General features: G+C 47.5%; 1 protein-coding gene across 1 annotated transcript; it reads left to right on the top strand.

Moving 5' to 3' along the window:
• Positions 1-845: 845 nt before the first annotated feature.
• Positions 846-15936, top strand: LOC308163293 (testis-expressed protein 10 homolog; the record flags this gene model as incomplete). Its single annotated transcript, XM_080537487.1, has 17 exons — positions 846-1028; positions 1150-1337; positions 1570-1896; positions 2260-2475; positions 2709-2878; positions 5972-6048; positions 6288-6391; positions 6550-6797; positions 7001-7133; positions 7369-7538; positions 10085-10262; positions 11640-11728; positions 11950-12083; positions 14149-14229; positions 14459-14643; positions 15162-15366; positions 15826-15936. 17 exons carry the CDS (start codon positions 846-848, stop codon positions 15934-15936), a joined length of 2799 nt encoding a protein of 932 aa, XP_080393613.1.
• Between the last annotated feature and the right edge of the window lie 386 nt (positions 15937-16322).

Here is a 16322-nt window from a genome sequence, read left to right as displayed (position 1 = left end):
AGAACACGACCATAACAGCGCATGCGCAGTCGTGGCTTGTATTCATCGAAGGACCTCGTGCGACGAATGTATGAGGCTCGCCCACATTTGCTCACTCTCATCAAAAGTTCAAATGTGAATGCAATTATTACAATGAACAACACACTGATGTGAAGTCATAAGCGTGTTTAGAGAAAATACCAATATATGTGTACGTGAAATTAAGAGCAGAGACACAGAGTTTATCAGCGGTTTTTCTTGTTAATTTCCCAGGCGATTGTGAAGGGCAGCGTGATAAGTGAGTCATAGAGGAGAGCGAGAGGACCCCTGTGCTGGAATCAACACGAGCTTGGTTTTGTTTTTGCATTTCTATTTTTTAATTGACGCTTGTGGTTCACGTGAGTATTAGTCTTTTCAATAACAGCGAAATATGCATGTTATAGTTGTCCTTTATCCTACAAATGCCAGGCTAGCCGATATTACGATATTATTAAATTAAATTATTATATTACCCAGTTCAGTTGTGGATGACCGCCTTTGACATGGCATGGGTCCACTGGTGGTGTCTTGCCACCCTGGTTGAGAGTGGTGTGTGTGCAGATTTGTGTTATTATCCCCTATCAACACATTGAATTCAGTAAATTAACTATTCAACAGTCATTTATTTCGCTGGATTAGGTTAGTTGGTGCTAGGCTGGAAAAACAGATAAAGCTTCAGAGCAAACTTGATACAGTGCCATCATTGGATTCAGTGCCATCATTGGATTCAGTGTCATCATTGGATTCAGTGTCATCATTGGATTCAGTGCCATCATTGGATTCAGTGCGTTCTTCTTCTTTCCATAAACAGCCATTGCTTAACAGAGATGACGAAAACGAAGAAGAAGAGACAGGACGACTTCCAGAAAGTGAAGCTGAAAGTGGGAAAGACGAAACCCAAAGCTGACAACGCCACCAATGTCAACTTCCGCACCAAGGGAATACATCTGTCTGAACAGCTAAAGAGGGATGACAGTGGACAAACTACCCACAGACAGCTTAGCATCAAGGTAACACACACACACACACACAACACCAGCTTCCCATCATCTGTTATTTACCTCTGTTGCTCATTCTGTATGCCTCATTCTCTCATTCTGTATACCTCATTCTCTCGTTCTTCTCCATTAGGACCTGTTGTCCCAGCTGCACCACTACAGTGGTAGTGTGAAACAGACTGCTCTGGTGGGTCTGAGAGAGCTGCTGAGCCTTCACCCCTCAGTGTTAGAGCAGCACCTCTCCCGCCTACTCTCTGAGGTGGCAGCTGTCTTCACAGACAAGGACGTCAACGTACGGGTGGCCGCCACACGCCTGCTCAGGTTAGAACGGAATACGGTAGAATATTTGGATCAGTAACTTTATTATCCGTCTGTGACAATCTGCTCTATGCTCAACCCCCCTGAGATTACACACACACACACACACACACACACACACACACACACACACACACACACACACTTTCCACCTTTTCCTTTTCAGGCTGGGATTTAGAACCAGCAACCCTTGAGCTATTGGTCTGCCTGTCTAACCTCCGCCTGTTGCCCCCAGGTTTATCGCCCAGTGTGTGCCAGCAGACCGAGCGGCTCCGTTCTTCCCCCTCCTCAGTGCCCACCTGTCCTGCGCCATGACACACATTGAGGCAGCTATCCAGGAGGATGCCATGAAGGTCCTAGATGTGTTGTTGGAACACTACCCTGCCCTGCTAGCAGCCCACCCTGCCCTGCTGCTCACCAACTTCCTGGAGCTGATTTCACACAGACGCACAGGGGGAGGGGCCAAGATCGGTCAGGAGGCGAAGGGGAGGAGATGGGCGCTGTCAGTTAATCCAAACAAGAACATGACTGGTCAGCAGTGGAGGCTCACTGTACTGCTCAGGTACTCACTCACGCACGCACGGACATACACTTGAAACTAACAAAAGTGTGGCGCTTAGGTGGCGTAGCGGACTAAGCGTTGACCACGTAACCGAAGGGTTCCCGGTTCGATTCCGGCTGCGGACATATCCTGCATGTCATCCCTTGTCTCTCTCTCACCCATCCTTCCTGTCAAATCTCTACTGTCTCTGTCACAATAAAAAGAAAAATATAAGTGGGACTGCCCCACTCAGAAAAAAAAAAGAAGAAACTGACGAAAGTGATGAAACACAATGAGTGAAAATGGTCTCATGGATTTATATTAGATTTGCGTCTCTGTTAATTGTTACACCCCATATCCTAACGTAATCTGTGTGTGTTTCAGGCTGAGCCGTTTCCTCCAGGCGGTAGTAGATGAGAAACCAGTAGAGGAGGGGGGTTCGTGTGTCCCAGGTGATGGTTGGTTCACGGCCAGTGGAGAGGGAGGGACCATCACACCTGTTGATGTCAACTGGGAGGAACTTACTTATGGCAAGGGTGGACTCCATGTGTTCGAACACTCTGGAGCCAAACCCACTCCACATTCCACCTACAAACTCAGGTACGTACGTCTCAAACTCTGATACCAATCAAGGAATATGCATCGCAGACTCATTGCATTAAAATACAACTGGATCAGAAAAGATCTCAAAGGTAATTCTAGAGATAAAGTCTTACCTACAGTTTAGCTGTCACACTCTCTCCTGCTCATCAGCTGCCTCTCTCTCTCTCTCTCTCTCTCTCTCTCTCTCTCTCTCTCTCTCTCTCTGTCTCTCTCTCTCTCTCTGTGGTTAGGCCACAAGTTGAGCCTGGAGCAGCTGTGAGTGAGGGGCTGAGTTCAGCTGAGGCTGTTCAGGGCTTTGCCTCCACGCTGGTGCCCCTGCTGCTGGAGGTATGGGTAGAGGCCACTGCCAGTGACCAGGACCAGACAGACAGTGCCCACCTACTCACCTCAGATGCCATGGCGCTCATTAGGGCTGGGTTCAAAAAATCGATTTCCCGATTCTGAATCGATCTTCATTAAATGAGCGATTTATCGATTCATAAGTCCCGAGATCGATCTTTCATGTTTTTTTTTTTGTGAGATCTCGTGGCCAGATCTCGCGATACAAGAATTTATCACGCAACGCACGTGAGGTCTCAACACTAAAATCTAAAAACATGGCGACGGCACGGACACTCAAGTCACCACCCGGCTTAAAGTCAGATGTCTGGGTGCATTTTGGATTCAAAACATTTGACGATAGAGATGAGCTGGACAAAAGCAAAGTCATATGTAAGCTGTGCGCAGTGGAAGTTAAATTTAGTGGAAACACCACAAATCTACGGAACCACTTATTGAGGCATCACCCTGACGTGAAACACGGAACAGCGGAGCCGAAACAGACCTCGCTGATAAAGACGTTTGGTTGCAAATTGCAATCAAATTCTCCCCGTGCCCAACAAATTACAGAGGCTGTAGCACATTTTATTTGCAAGGATATACGGCCGTACAGCGTTGTTGAAAATGCTGGCTTTCGAAAACTCGTCACTGTATTAGAACCACGCTACGTGTTACCGACACGCAAACAATTGAGTGAAGTGATAGTCCCAGACATGTACGCGCAGGTGAAACGTGATATCGCAACTTCACTTCAGCAAGCAGAGAGAGTTGCCATAACGTGTGACAGCTGGACATCCAGAGCAATGGATTCGTACCTGACAATCACTTGCCACTATATCAATGATGACTGGAGTCTCACGTCTCATGTTCTTCAGACTAGGGCAGTTGAAACCAGCCACACTGCAAGTAATCTAGCTGACCTGTTGTCCGAGGCGATACAAGATTGGGAGCTTACAAACAAAGATCCAGTCATCATAACGGACAATGCTGCAAATATGGTCCGCGCTGTGCATTTGATGGAGCGATTGCACATTGGCTGTTTTGCGCACACGCTCAATTTAGCTTCACAAGCAGCTCTCAAAATCACAGCTGTCGCGCGCTTGCTTGGCCGCGTGAGGCGTATCACGTCATTTTTCCATCGCAGTACTACGGCAAACCACACGCTCAAAGAGAAACAACGGATGCTGGAGCTGCCTGCTCATAAGCTTGTGATTGACGTGGTGACCCGGTGGAACAGCGCTCTGGACATGCTGGAACGCTTCCTGGAGCAGCAACCAGCCATCTCAGCAACTCTGATGTCACCTGAAGTGCGCAGGAACGAAAGCGATCTCTGCACTCTGACAGAGGCTGACATAACGGTCGCAGAAGATGTGGTGAAAGCTCTTGGGCCGATGAAGGCAGCCACACTGGTGATGTCTGAAGAGAACTCCCCGACTGTCTCCGTTATTGCGCCTCTCCAGGCACAGCTACTGGAGAAGATGAGCAGTGACCCCCACGACTCCACAGTGATTAAGGACCTCAAGACTGCTATATACAACAACTTCAATTCAAGGTATGCTCAGGCCTACTTAACGTCACTGTGTGTGTGTGTGTGTGTGTGTGTGTGTGTGTGTGTGTGTGTGTGTGTGTGTGTGGTAAGTAACCTTGAGTTATGAAATGAATACAGTGCGTCTCTAAAAGGCTACTTAATTTGTAACCCCTGTGTAAAATTAGAATTTTACATGCTAAAATATTAGGAGTTGTATTAAGAAAATACATGGTGTGCGTGAGTCAGTCAGTCTGTGCATGCATGTAACTGTATGCATGCATGTGTAATGTAATGTAATGAAATGTGTTTTAAGTTAAAACAAATTAAATCTCTTTTAAGATATGCAGCCCAGAAGGACAAGCTGTATGTAACATCAGCATTAGATCCTCGCTTCAAGGCCCTGCCCTTCTTATCTGATGAGGTCCGAGACGACACATTCGATAGATTGATGACTGAAGCTGCTGGCCTGGAGCAAGCAGAGGCATCTAATGTAAGTTGACATGTAGAAATAACTTATTGTTACTGTATACTACAGTATTTTAATAATCATTCATCAATTATTAATCAATTATGTTTCTTCCTGACTATTTTCATCTTTCCAACAGCAAGAATCTGATGGTGATGGAGCTGAGGATGAGGAGGCTGCGCAGCAGGAAGACAACACCCTTTGTCCTCCTGTTAAAGTGGCTTATGCCCCTTCTCCATCAAAGAGGTCAAAGGAATCCTCTGCACTGATGTCTCTCCTTGGATCAGCCTACACCCCAAAAGCCATAGTAGTACCACAGAAATCTCTGGCTGAGAAGGCAAAGGAAGAAGTGAAAAGATACAGGGAAGTAAAACCTGTTCCACTCTCTGAAAACCCCCTGGCCTGGTGTAAGGTGCATGCAGGGGAGTATCCCCTTTTGGCACGCCAAGCAAAGCGGTCTCTGTGTGTCCCCGCGACCAGTGTCGCTTCTGAGAGAGTTTTCTCAACCGCTGGTGATATCGTTACTGCACAGAGAAGCTGCCTCACTCCGCAACATGTAGATCAGCTCCTTTTTTTGCAGAAGAATCTTTCAATCTCCAAAAAGTGAGAAAGCAGTAATGAAGGGCTTTAGTTTCATGGACATTATGGTTTACAATGTGTGTTTTTGTTCCCCAAAATACCCTCATCTATTGCACTATTTTCGTTTGAGTTTTGCATTTTTATTTTGTATATATAAACCCCTCAAAAAACGTTCGGAAACGCTTTTTTTGTTGATTATTACCGGTAGGCTATGTTTGTAGCCCCTTTATTGACATCGGCTGCAGTAAAGCAAAGCACGTTAAAAAGCACTTTTTGTAGTTGCAAAATGTTGGTCAATGATGTTCATATGTTCCAATAAAATGTGTTCCAATAAAAAGTACATTCATGTAACTGCTTTGGAGTCAATTCATTGATATGTTTAACAATGCTACATGTTATAGGGTTCCTTGAACCATTTATAGCATTAATTCTGAGAATCTCTTTCATATTCAAGCAAAAAATGTATATTTTAACTAGATCGAATCGGAATCGAATCGAATCGAATCGAATCGAATCGTGAATCGAATCGAATCGTGAGCTCACTGAGCTGGTGAATCGGAATCGAATCGTTTTGGGAAATCAGTGGCGATACCCAGCCCTAGCGCTCATGTACCAGGTCCTCTCCATCCTGCAGATGTTAAGGAGGCTGGCGCCACAGAAGGAACACCAGGACACACTGGTGAAAGCACAAACGCATACACGGAACACATACAAACATCCACACATGCATACATACAGCCAGCAGCTGAGCATACTTAGATTTCAGAAATGCCAACAAGATACACTGGTGGGGACACAAAGAAAGTAGAAAAAATTAAATACACAGATGCATACAGATACACACACACACACACACACACACACACACACACACACACACACACACACACACAGTAACAGTTATTCTCTGCTCTGTAGGATGCATGGTTCCGTACTGAGTACGATTTTAAGCAGCACTTCATGAAGAACTTCCCCTACGGGACTATAGACACACCCAAACAAAGGAGGAAGGGAGAAAAGAGGTAAGGCTGTGTGTGTGTGTGTGTGTGTGTGTGTGTGTGTGTGTGTGTGTGTGTGTGTGTGAGGAAGATGTGTGCGTACTCTGATGTCGGTGCTGTCTGTTAGTGTGGCAGTGGATGTTTGTGTGAGTATCTCTCTGTGTGTATGTGTGTGTTGTCAGGAGTAAGCAGGCAGCAGTGGTCGCAGGGCAGACCGTGGAGCCGTTAGCTCTGAATGTGCTGCTGTGCCAGGTCATGGTGTCACTCAGCCAGATGGAGGGGCCTGGCCAGGAGCCCGATGCTGATTGGCTGATGCCTCTTCGGACATTTGTCAGAGAGACTCTGTCGAGCGGAGTGAAGCTCAGCTACAGACACCTACACACCCTACTGGATACAGTGTGGAGGATGGTGCTCACACAGAGGAGCAGGGGTGGGTGTGTGTGTGTGTGTGTGTGTGTGTGTGTTTGTGAGGAGAGTGGGATGACTTCATATATAGAATTTTGTGGTTTATGAAACTGTGCTGTTACTGTTATGTAACTGCGTGTGTCTGTCCGTGTGTCCGTGTGTGTGTGTCTGTCCGTGTGTGTGTGTGTGTGTGTGTGTGTGTGTGTGTGTGTGTGTGTGTGTGTGTAGTGGTGAACGAGGACTTGTTGGCGGCGGTGTATGTTCAGTACCAGCAGAGGCACCCGCTCCAGACCAGAACACTGCTACTGTCCTTCTACAGCAGGCTCTATCTACAAGAGCACAGCCACCCACACATCGCCAGGTAACACATTTGACTGGTTTTTACCTAGACTAGTGTACTACATACGGACTACATTCGATGTTTGAAAACATCTGGTAGACTTTGTTTGAGCCTCGCTGTGTGGGAACTACTGTGATCATGTATGAGGTGACTTAAAAAAACAAGTATGCACAGCATTCCAGATTAAGACTCTATTATAATAACTGTACCATCCTATGCCCCCCGCCCCCCCCCCCCCCCCCATCTCTCTCCTCAGGAATAGGGTGTTGGCTCTGTGGTTGGCGGCTCTCCCTGTGCAGTTGGCCCAGCTGGGCCACCGTAATCCCACCCTCTCATCGAGACTCCTCCTCTCCATACAGGCTGCTGCCTCCCGGGGGAACAAGGACCTGTTAGACAGCCTGCAGACATACGCCTGCAAGCTCTACGGTACGCATGCATGCATGCATGCATGCACGCACACACACACACAAGAGATGTTACTGTGCAATGGTTCTATGGTAAAACAGAGTGTCAAACTTAAGGTTATCATACCGGGAGGGTTAGGGTAAGGTTACGGTGTTACTGCTCAATGTCCTGCTGCTAACACTAGTGTTACTGCTCAATGTCCTGCTGCTAACACTAGTGCCATTATGTCCCACAAGCGAGGAGCCAAGCAGCCAGCTAACCATCTCATTATCACCTACTTTTTGTTATTTTCTCTGAGTAAGGCAGTCCCACTCATATTTTTCATTTTTTATTGGACAGATACAGTGAAGACAGACAGGAAAGTAAGGAGAAGAAGGGAGAGAGGACATGTCAGCAGGGCATGGGCCGGAATCGAACCCATGCCGACATGGGCATATGTGTGCACTGTAGACCACGGTGCTAGACCACTGGACCACCCCAGACCACTATCAACTACTTTTTAATTTTCTTTTTAAAAAATCGATTGATAACTGCCAATCACAACGCGAGCAATATCAGCTATACTCTACTCGCTGGAACAAGCTCAAGTGTCCCAGCGAGCGACCATCACACACATATGAGGTTGAACTCATGTGAAAGTTACGGTAGGCTTTTGCTAAACTAGTGTAATACAACATAAATACAACTGCGGTTACCGAGCACTTGAGCATGAACATTGTGATGCTGTCAAAATCTCCTACCGTGACACCCCTACCACACACACACTTTGTTCATCTCCCCGCCCTGTGCTGCCTGTACTGCTGCTCTTGTGTTTTTCCTCTGGGGGGCAGTAGAGGTGTGTGTGTGTGCCAGGGGTTGAGACTAATGGCCTACGTTTTGATATAAAAGCTTCAGACAGGGTTTAGTTTGGAGAGGGTTGAGGAGGGGTAAAGTGGTGTTGATAATAGCTCCCAGAGCTGTAGACAGGGATCTGGGTTGAGGGGGGTGAGGGGGGTGAGCGGGGAGGGTAAGGGACTGGAAAGGGGTTTATTTGAGGGAGGACCTGTGTTTTTTTGGGGGATAAAATTGGCGCAGAGCAAGCAATTCACCACAAGACTCCTTTTGTCTGAGAGGTCTGTGACATCAGCAATGTGCGTCAGAGACTAACATCACACACACACACACACACCAGGGTTTCCGTTAACCGGTAATTACCGGTCTTTGTCCGGTAAAATTTGTTGAAGTCCGACAAATTGAAAACCCGTCGGACAAAATGTCCAGTGAAAATAATTCCCTCTAAGCACAATTTGAACACAATTCGCTAAAGTTCACATTTTGTATTCAAATTGGCTTCGGGCCACCATCTTCAGCTGAGCACCAAACACACACACACCCACACACACACAACACCGCCTGAGAGAGAAGGACCCGCCCCCTCCAGCCAGCCTATAGGCTAACCAAAGGGGGCGGGTCCCTCCCTCCCGGGCAGTGCCGCGCGTGCACGAGTGTGTGCGTGCCCGGCGCCCAGCCGAAAATGGTGGCCCGAAGCGGAGCGCCTTAACTTTATCGCACAATAACAAGGATAACAAACGAAACGGACAACATTTACACTAAGATGGAGACAAACTTCAGCGATATGATCTAACAGCCGGTCTTCAGGACGACATACAGACCCGTATGAGCTTACAGGGCTATCCCCTAAGTATGATTTGACAGGCAGCTAAACGAAATGCCTTCCCAACCAGCGAGACCTGGGGGGTATTCCATCAACGTCGCCAAATGAAAATCCAGGCTCACCCCGACAAGTCTCGCGAGATCTATCAAGGTATGCCTGGATCTTTTTAAGAGTCTCGCGAGACTTAACGAAATAAGCCCAGACCCTCCTCCAGCGACGTCGATGGAACACCCCCCTGGTTATAGAAATGACGTTGTTTTATTGATAAAAAAAAGGGTAAAACTGGAAAGAGAAAATAGAAAACTCACATTAATCCCAAACAATTTAACAAACTTCAGTTAACGTAATGTGGAGTCCGTTCATTGATCGATGCTGTCTGTTCAGTTCCCAGTGAGGCGCCCGTTCAGCGCTGGACATAATGGCATAGCGCGCATGCGAATCATGTTATATTATTATAGCTCGCATCTAATCGTATCGGATGAGAAATAGACATTAAATGGCATATATAGGCCGCTACACAACAGTAATCACCGCGACAAACAGCTATATTAGATTTGAACCAAAAAAAAATATGATTTTGAAAAAGAAAAAAAAATCGATTTTAATATGATGACCGGAATATATCACGTTTGTCCGGTAAATCGAAATCTTCCCGGACACGATGTCCGGCGGCAATTTTTTCTAACGGAAACCCTGACACACACACACCTCATCACCTCATCACTCCCGCTCATCTCTCATTTACTATCTTGCACATAGCTCATTCCCTGTCTCTCACTTTCACTTTGTACAGTTGTAAATCATGCTTATACCCCTAGGAGAGCAATGTGGTGCTAGTTGTATTTATATGGTGTGTGTGTGTGTGTGTGTGTGTGTGTGTGTGTGTGTGTGTGTGTGTGTGTGTGTGTTGTAGACCCACAGGAAGGCAGTGTGGTGCTGTTGCCAGCTGAGTCTCAACAGCGATTGGTGCAGTTGCTCTACTTCCTGCCTGTGATGTCACAGTACCTCTTGGCCAATCTGAGTCGCTGCTGCACTGCTGGACGTGTTTCTGCCGGCCTAGCCGCCTCCCTCATCCGTATCATACACCTCAGGTAACTATGACGACAACTCGCTGTGCACAATAGACTAAAGGTGAAAACCATGCCTACCTGGCAGGCAAGGCCAGCTGAATTGACTTCTGCCCAGTTTCATACACCTCAAATGACCATGCACAGGTCTCTCTTGAAAAAGTGATTTTTATCTCTTATAAAAGGGTCCCCATTATACTCCCCAGGATAATTAAAGATGAATAAAAAATGAATAAATAATGTCTAGTGGGACCGTTTATGCCTAGTTGGTGCTGTCTTTCATTGGTTCTGTCATGGCTAATAATGCCTATCTCGGTTCTACCAAAGTTAGAGGCAAACAACAATGGGTAGGATGGCAGAGTTTAGCCGCCAAATTGTGTGTGTGTGCGTCTACTGTGTGTGTGCGTGTGTGTTCCTGTGGTCGGCGTGTGTGTTGAGTGGGTTTGTGTTGAGGCGAGCCGTCAGTCGTTCCTGGTTAGAGAGGAGACAGCAGACGGCTGCTTGGCCCTCCTAATGGAATCAAACAATGAAACAAGACACAGCGAGGGTCAGTGGCGGACTCTCTCTCTCTCAATTCAATTTAAAGGACTTTATTGGCATGGGAAACATACGTTTACATTGCCAAAGCAAGAAGATAAAAAAAAAGAATGATGTCTCTCTCTCTCTCTCACACACATACACACACACACACACACACACATACTCTCTCTCTCTCTCTCTCTCTCTGGAGACTCATTGACGGTAGAGATCGGTGGCCCCTGTAGATGGCAGTGTTGCTCTGTTCAAGTGGTGTATGCGTGTGTGCGTTCAAGCAATGTTTTTTGCTCACAATTGTTTGCAGTGTTCTCTCACATGCTTCCGGCATTGTGCATCACAGTGATGTCATCAACGTGCATGACTCCATGCATTGCCTCTCCATGCATCGTCTCCATGCATTGCCTCTGTCACTGCATCGGTTTTATACAAACCTGGCGGGGTGGAGTGGAGTGGGGGTGGGGTATCTGGGGCACACAAAGGGCTCTTTGGGGATGAGGAATGTGGATGAGTCGTCATGGAGCTTTGGGAATATCTGACACACACACAAACACACTGTTATAGGACATCAACACCCGCAGGATTAACAAAAAAAGTGTTTATTACAGTATCAGTACGCTCTCTCTCTGGCCCTGCACACGCACAACCAACAACCACAACATAACTCTTAGACATTCAGTCTATGACCTAGTTATCCGAAAAATCCAACATCACATAACTGACCCACGTCAAACAGACACATACACACACACTCACCAACACCAGACATGACAGCCGGGGACAAACCGGTGTGTAACAAGACCCTGTCTGGAATCTGTTTTTAAATCGAATTCTGTGTGTGTGCATGTGCACGTGTGTGTGTCGTAGGTCATCTCTGAGCGGCTGGTCAGTAGGGAACCAAGAGGTAGCTCTTCGTGACGTCGACTACATCAGCTTCCTGTTCTCCACGCTCACAGGTCAGGATCTGCCCCCACCCACACTTCCTGTTTCACAGTCCGCTCCCAAATGTTCAGATGGTGTTTGTCTACGTCATTAAGTCTGTCCGTTACATGTGTTCAACACAGCACTATAAACTACATGCTAGTTGCACTATGCAATCTCTTCACTTACCCCCGACCCCTTCTCTCTCTCTCTCTCTCTCTCTCTCTCTCTCTCTCTCCCTCCCTCCCTCCCTCAGGGTTCTCGTCAGATGAGTTGGCTACTCTGCAGGAAGCCGGCGATGACAGTGTCCTCCCCCCCTCCCCTCTCTCCCCCCTCAGCCTCTACCCCACCCCTCTGGAGCAGTTCACACATCACTGGGACGTTGTGGAGGTGGGTCAACACCTTCAGCTTCACATCACCCCCCCCACCCACCCCCCTCAGTCCAAATGCCACTAACCCACCAAGCCCTCTTAACCTACCAGGGTCATTGCACAGAGGATTGGAGAGAAAAGGAGGAGATTATGGGGATGGATGAATGGAGAGGGACTGGGGAGCCGTTCTGTTGGTGAGCGTCTAGTGTTCCTGCAGTCGAGGGTGTTAGTATTCTGGACACAGTTCTGGTCTTTTTAGTTCCCCATGGTGTCTCTCACACACGCGTAGGGGCTTACAGGGGGGAAGCTTTATCGTGCTGCTCCGGCCGAGAGGGGAATCTTTATCGTGTTGCGCAGGCTGAAGATGTGTGGTTATCGGGGCACCACGGAAACGCAGAAATGCTAATGAGAGCCTGTGGCATGATGGGAGTGTGACATTTCTGCACAAAAATTACAGTTAACAGAACTGCACCTCGGGGGGGGGAAGAGAGAGAGAGAGAGAGAGAGAGAGAGAGAGAGAGAGAGAGAGAGAGAGAGAGAGAGAGAGAGAGAGAGAGAGAGAGAGAGAGAGAGAGAGAGAGAGAGAGAGAGAGAGAGAGAGAGAGAGAGAGAGAGAGAGAGAGAGAGAGAGAGAGAGAGAGAGAGAGAGAGAGAGAGAGAGAGAGAGAGAGAGAGAGAGAGAGAGAGAGAGAGAGAGAGAGAGAGAGAGAGAGAGAGAGAGAGAGTGTGTGTGTGTGTGAGTGAGTGAGAGTTGACTATAATGACTAATTCAGCTCCTCAATTAAGGCTTCAGATCCTGCCTTTCTCATCTCCCTGTCTGAGTCAATCACAGGCGAGGGGTGGGGGAGGGGCAGAGGGACGGTATTAGGGACAGGCCGTGTCTGCTCTGATTCCACTAATGAGATGGGATTGTTTTTAATGGCGGAGAGAATGCCAACAGGTGCACAGGTCTGGGGGCTGTTACACACACACACACACACACGGGGGTATGCACATACACTTACACACCTAATTTTGATAGAAGCTAATGAGAATTTAGTCATTTTGATTTGAAATTAATGAGGAAAAGTTGAGGATCGTTTTTCACAACCGGAAGTTTTTGTGACGGCCTCCTGTCTCATCTGGACCGCCGTCTCCATCGTGGTGTGTGGTAGGGCAGGTAGTAGGCAGTACTCTCTTTTTTTTGTAATCAATTATTTATTTCAAAACAGTACACATGAAAAACACCAAACAAAATAAGTGTCTGTCCTGACGTTTCTTCTTTATCTTACCCCCCCCCCCCCCCACACTATAAACAGAAAATGTTCTTTTTTGAAGAAGGCACGGTGATGAATGATGAGATATTTGCAGATCAATCATTTACTACAAATTGACTATGATAATATGACACTCATACATGATTAAAAGCTTAATAATTAATTAAGTAATATCATTATTGCTTGATTTAGAATCTTTTATTTTTATTTTTATTATGTCAGATACCTGTCTTTAGCCATAGCATCTGTTTCATAGGCCTAACTGGTAAGAAGGTTAATATTAAGGAACAACACTGAAGCAATACTGTGTGTGTGTGTGTGTGTGTGTGTGTGCGTGTGCGTGTGCGTGCGTGTGCGTGCGTGTGCACGTTTAAATGTGCAGTGATGCTGTGTTAGTGTGAGAAGTAATGTGGTTTGTCTGATGAATGGTCCTGGTTGATGTTGATTAAGGCAGAGAGACTGATGTGTGTGTGACTCCTTCATTTGTTCCCTAATTCTATCTCTCTGTAATATCATTACAGCTATTGGATTTCACCCTCCTTACACACACACATGCTCCTCACACACTTCCTTATTGTTTTTCCTCATAAAACATCATTATTTAAAATATCGTCCAATTCCCACATGTCAGCTCTAATTACCCAGCCTTCCACAGGACAGCCCCAACCCTTTCAGGAGAAGGGCAGAGGGTGAGAAGGGAGGGAGGGAGGGAGGGAGGGAGGGAGGGGGATGGGGATGAGGCCATACTGATACTTCCTACTATCCTCAGATCAATAGTGAAAGCAATACAAAGTGCTATAACTGTCTGTCTGTCTGTCTGTCCTTCAGGAAGTGTGTCACTGTCTGGAGACTCTGGGCTCACGCGCGCAGTGCTTCGACGTGCTGCAGAACGGCATCTGCACCAACCTGGTGAGTGTTTCCTTCCGTCCCTTTTAACCCGTCCTTGGTCTGCTGTTTGATTGGCTCCTGTGTGACTGACCAGATGTTGTATACCTGACCTGACCTGACCCGTTAGTCCTCGGAGCTAAAGGCCAAGCATTAGGATGTATTGAAATAATAGGCCACCATGAATGAGTGCAAGTCTGTGTGTTGTGTTTTTATATGATTGTGTGTGGGTCTCTCTCTCTCTCTCTCTCAGACGAGGCTGTTGGTGGTGCCTGACAGCATGGCAGCAGGGTTGTTGAGAGCGGTATCCAGGCTGTTGGACCTCTCCTTCCTCCCCAGCGAAGCTCTGCTGAGGTTCCTCTCCCACTGCTGCCTCAGCCTGCTGTCCCTGCTGCTCACACTGCAGCAGGACACAGCCACCGAGACCAACCATAAGAGGTGTGTGTGCGTGTGTGTGTGTGTATACTGTATATATATGTTACGGTACATGTGGGAATACGGTACATGTGGGAAAACTAGGGTTAGGTGCTACGGTTAGGGTTAGGGGCAGGGTTAGGGTTAGGATTAGACATGCCAGCATGTACCAAGTCGACGTAGCACCTAACCCTAACCCTAGTTTTCCCACATGTACCGTAACATATACACACACACTGATGCTCAGTGTCATGGTCACAAACTCTGAGTCCAAAATAAAGTCAACATTGTGGGGTCAAAAATGTGTCCTTGGGAAGGCCCCAGCGAGAATTGAACTCGCGACCCCTGGTTTACAAGACCAGTGCTCTAACCACTGAGCTATGGGGCCTCACCTGGCTACAGTTAGTGAAGACAAATATTTAAAGAACACACCTATCAGACAACAAAGAAAGCGTCAGCGCATAACTAGAGAGGCAGGTTTACCACCGTCAAGTTTGTTCAGTTAACAACGTGGGTGTTTTCTATTCTCTCTCTCTCTATAGGGAGGCGGTGTGGGGGGCGTGTGTGTCAGCGGTGAGTAGCGTTCCCCGGCTGCTGCGTATGGTTCTGCAGTCGCTGCACGTTGGAGACCTATGTGAGGAGGAGCTTCCAATGTTGGCCCAGATACTGTCCCTGCTGCTGCAGCACACACGCAACCATCTGCTGGCGAACGCCACTGTACTGCAACACATCATACAGGAGCTCACGGTAAACAGTCACACACACCCTGCTGCTGGCGAACGCCACTGTACTGCAACACATCATACAGGAGCTCACGGTAAACAGTCACACACACCCTGCTGCTGGCGAACGCCACTGTACTGCAACACATCATACAGGACCTCACGGTAAACAGTCACACACACCCTGCTGCTGGCGAACGCCACTGTACTGCAACACATCATACAGGAGCTCACGGTAAACAGTCACACACACCCTGCTGCTGGCGAACGCCACTGTACTGCAACACATCATACAGGACCTCACGGTAAACAGTCACACACACCCTGCCGCTGGCGAACGCCACTGTACTGCAACACATCATACAGGAGCTCACGGTAAACAGTCACACACACCCTGCCGCTGACATAAACTACCCCTACACTACCAGATAAGGAAGGAAATGTAAACAACTTCACACTGACTGTGTGTGTGTGTGTGTTCCAGAGGTACTGTCGTAGCGAGGCGAGGGAGCAGTGGCTGACGGACCTGCTGTACTGCTACAGTGCCACCATGGCTGGTCACCGTGGAAACCTGGGCCTCCGAGACATCTATTGACCTCAACCACCGCCTGGACCCCCCCCCCCCACACACACACACACACACACACACACACACACACACACGCACACACCAACAACTGGACATCTCCCTCAATGAAACCTCCCACACACACACACCAACAACTTCAGATCTTATTCAGAAGTTGTTCAGACGTGATTCTCTATCATGTAGTGGATAGAATATTTCAAGCTCTATTCATTACATTTCTATGTGCAGCATTTGCACTGTAAATCTTCCCCTGGACCGCTCCCCTCCCAAAAATCTCACACATGACACCTCTACACACATCTCACACATGACACCTCTACACACATCTCACACATGACACCTCTACAAACATCTCACACGACACCTCTACAAACATCTCACACACGACACCT

The sequence above is a fragment of the Nansenia antarctica genome (genome assembly GCF_963989245.1).
Source record: "Nansenia antarctica genome assembly, chromosome: 8".
NCBI lineage: Eukaryota > Metazoa > Chordata > Actinopteri > Argentiniformes > Microstomatidae > Nansenia > Nansenia antarctica.
The sequence above is the reverse complement of the archived record's forward strand: the minus strand, read 5'-3'. Positions and strand labels throughout refer to the sequence as shown.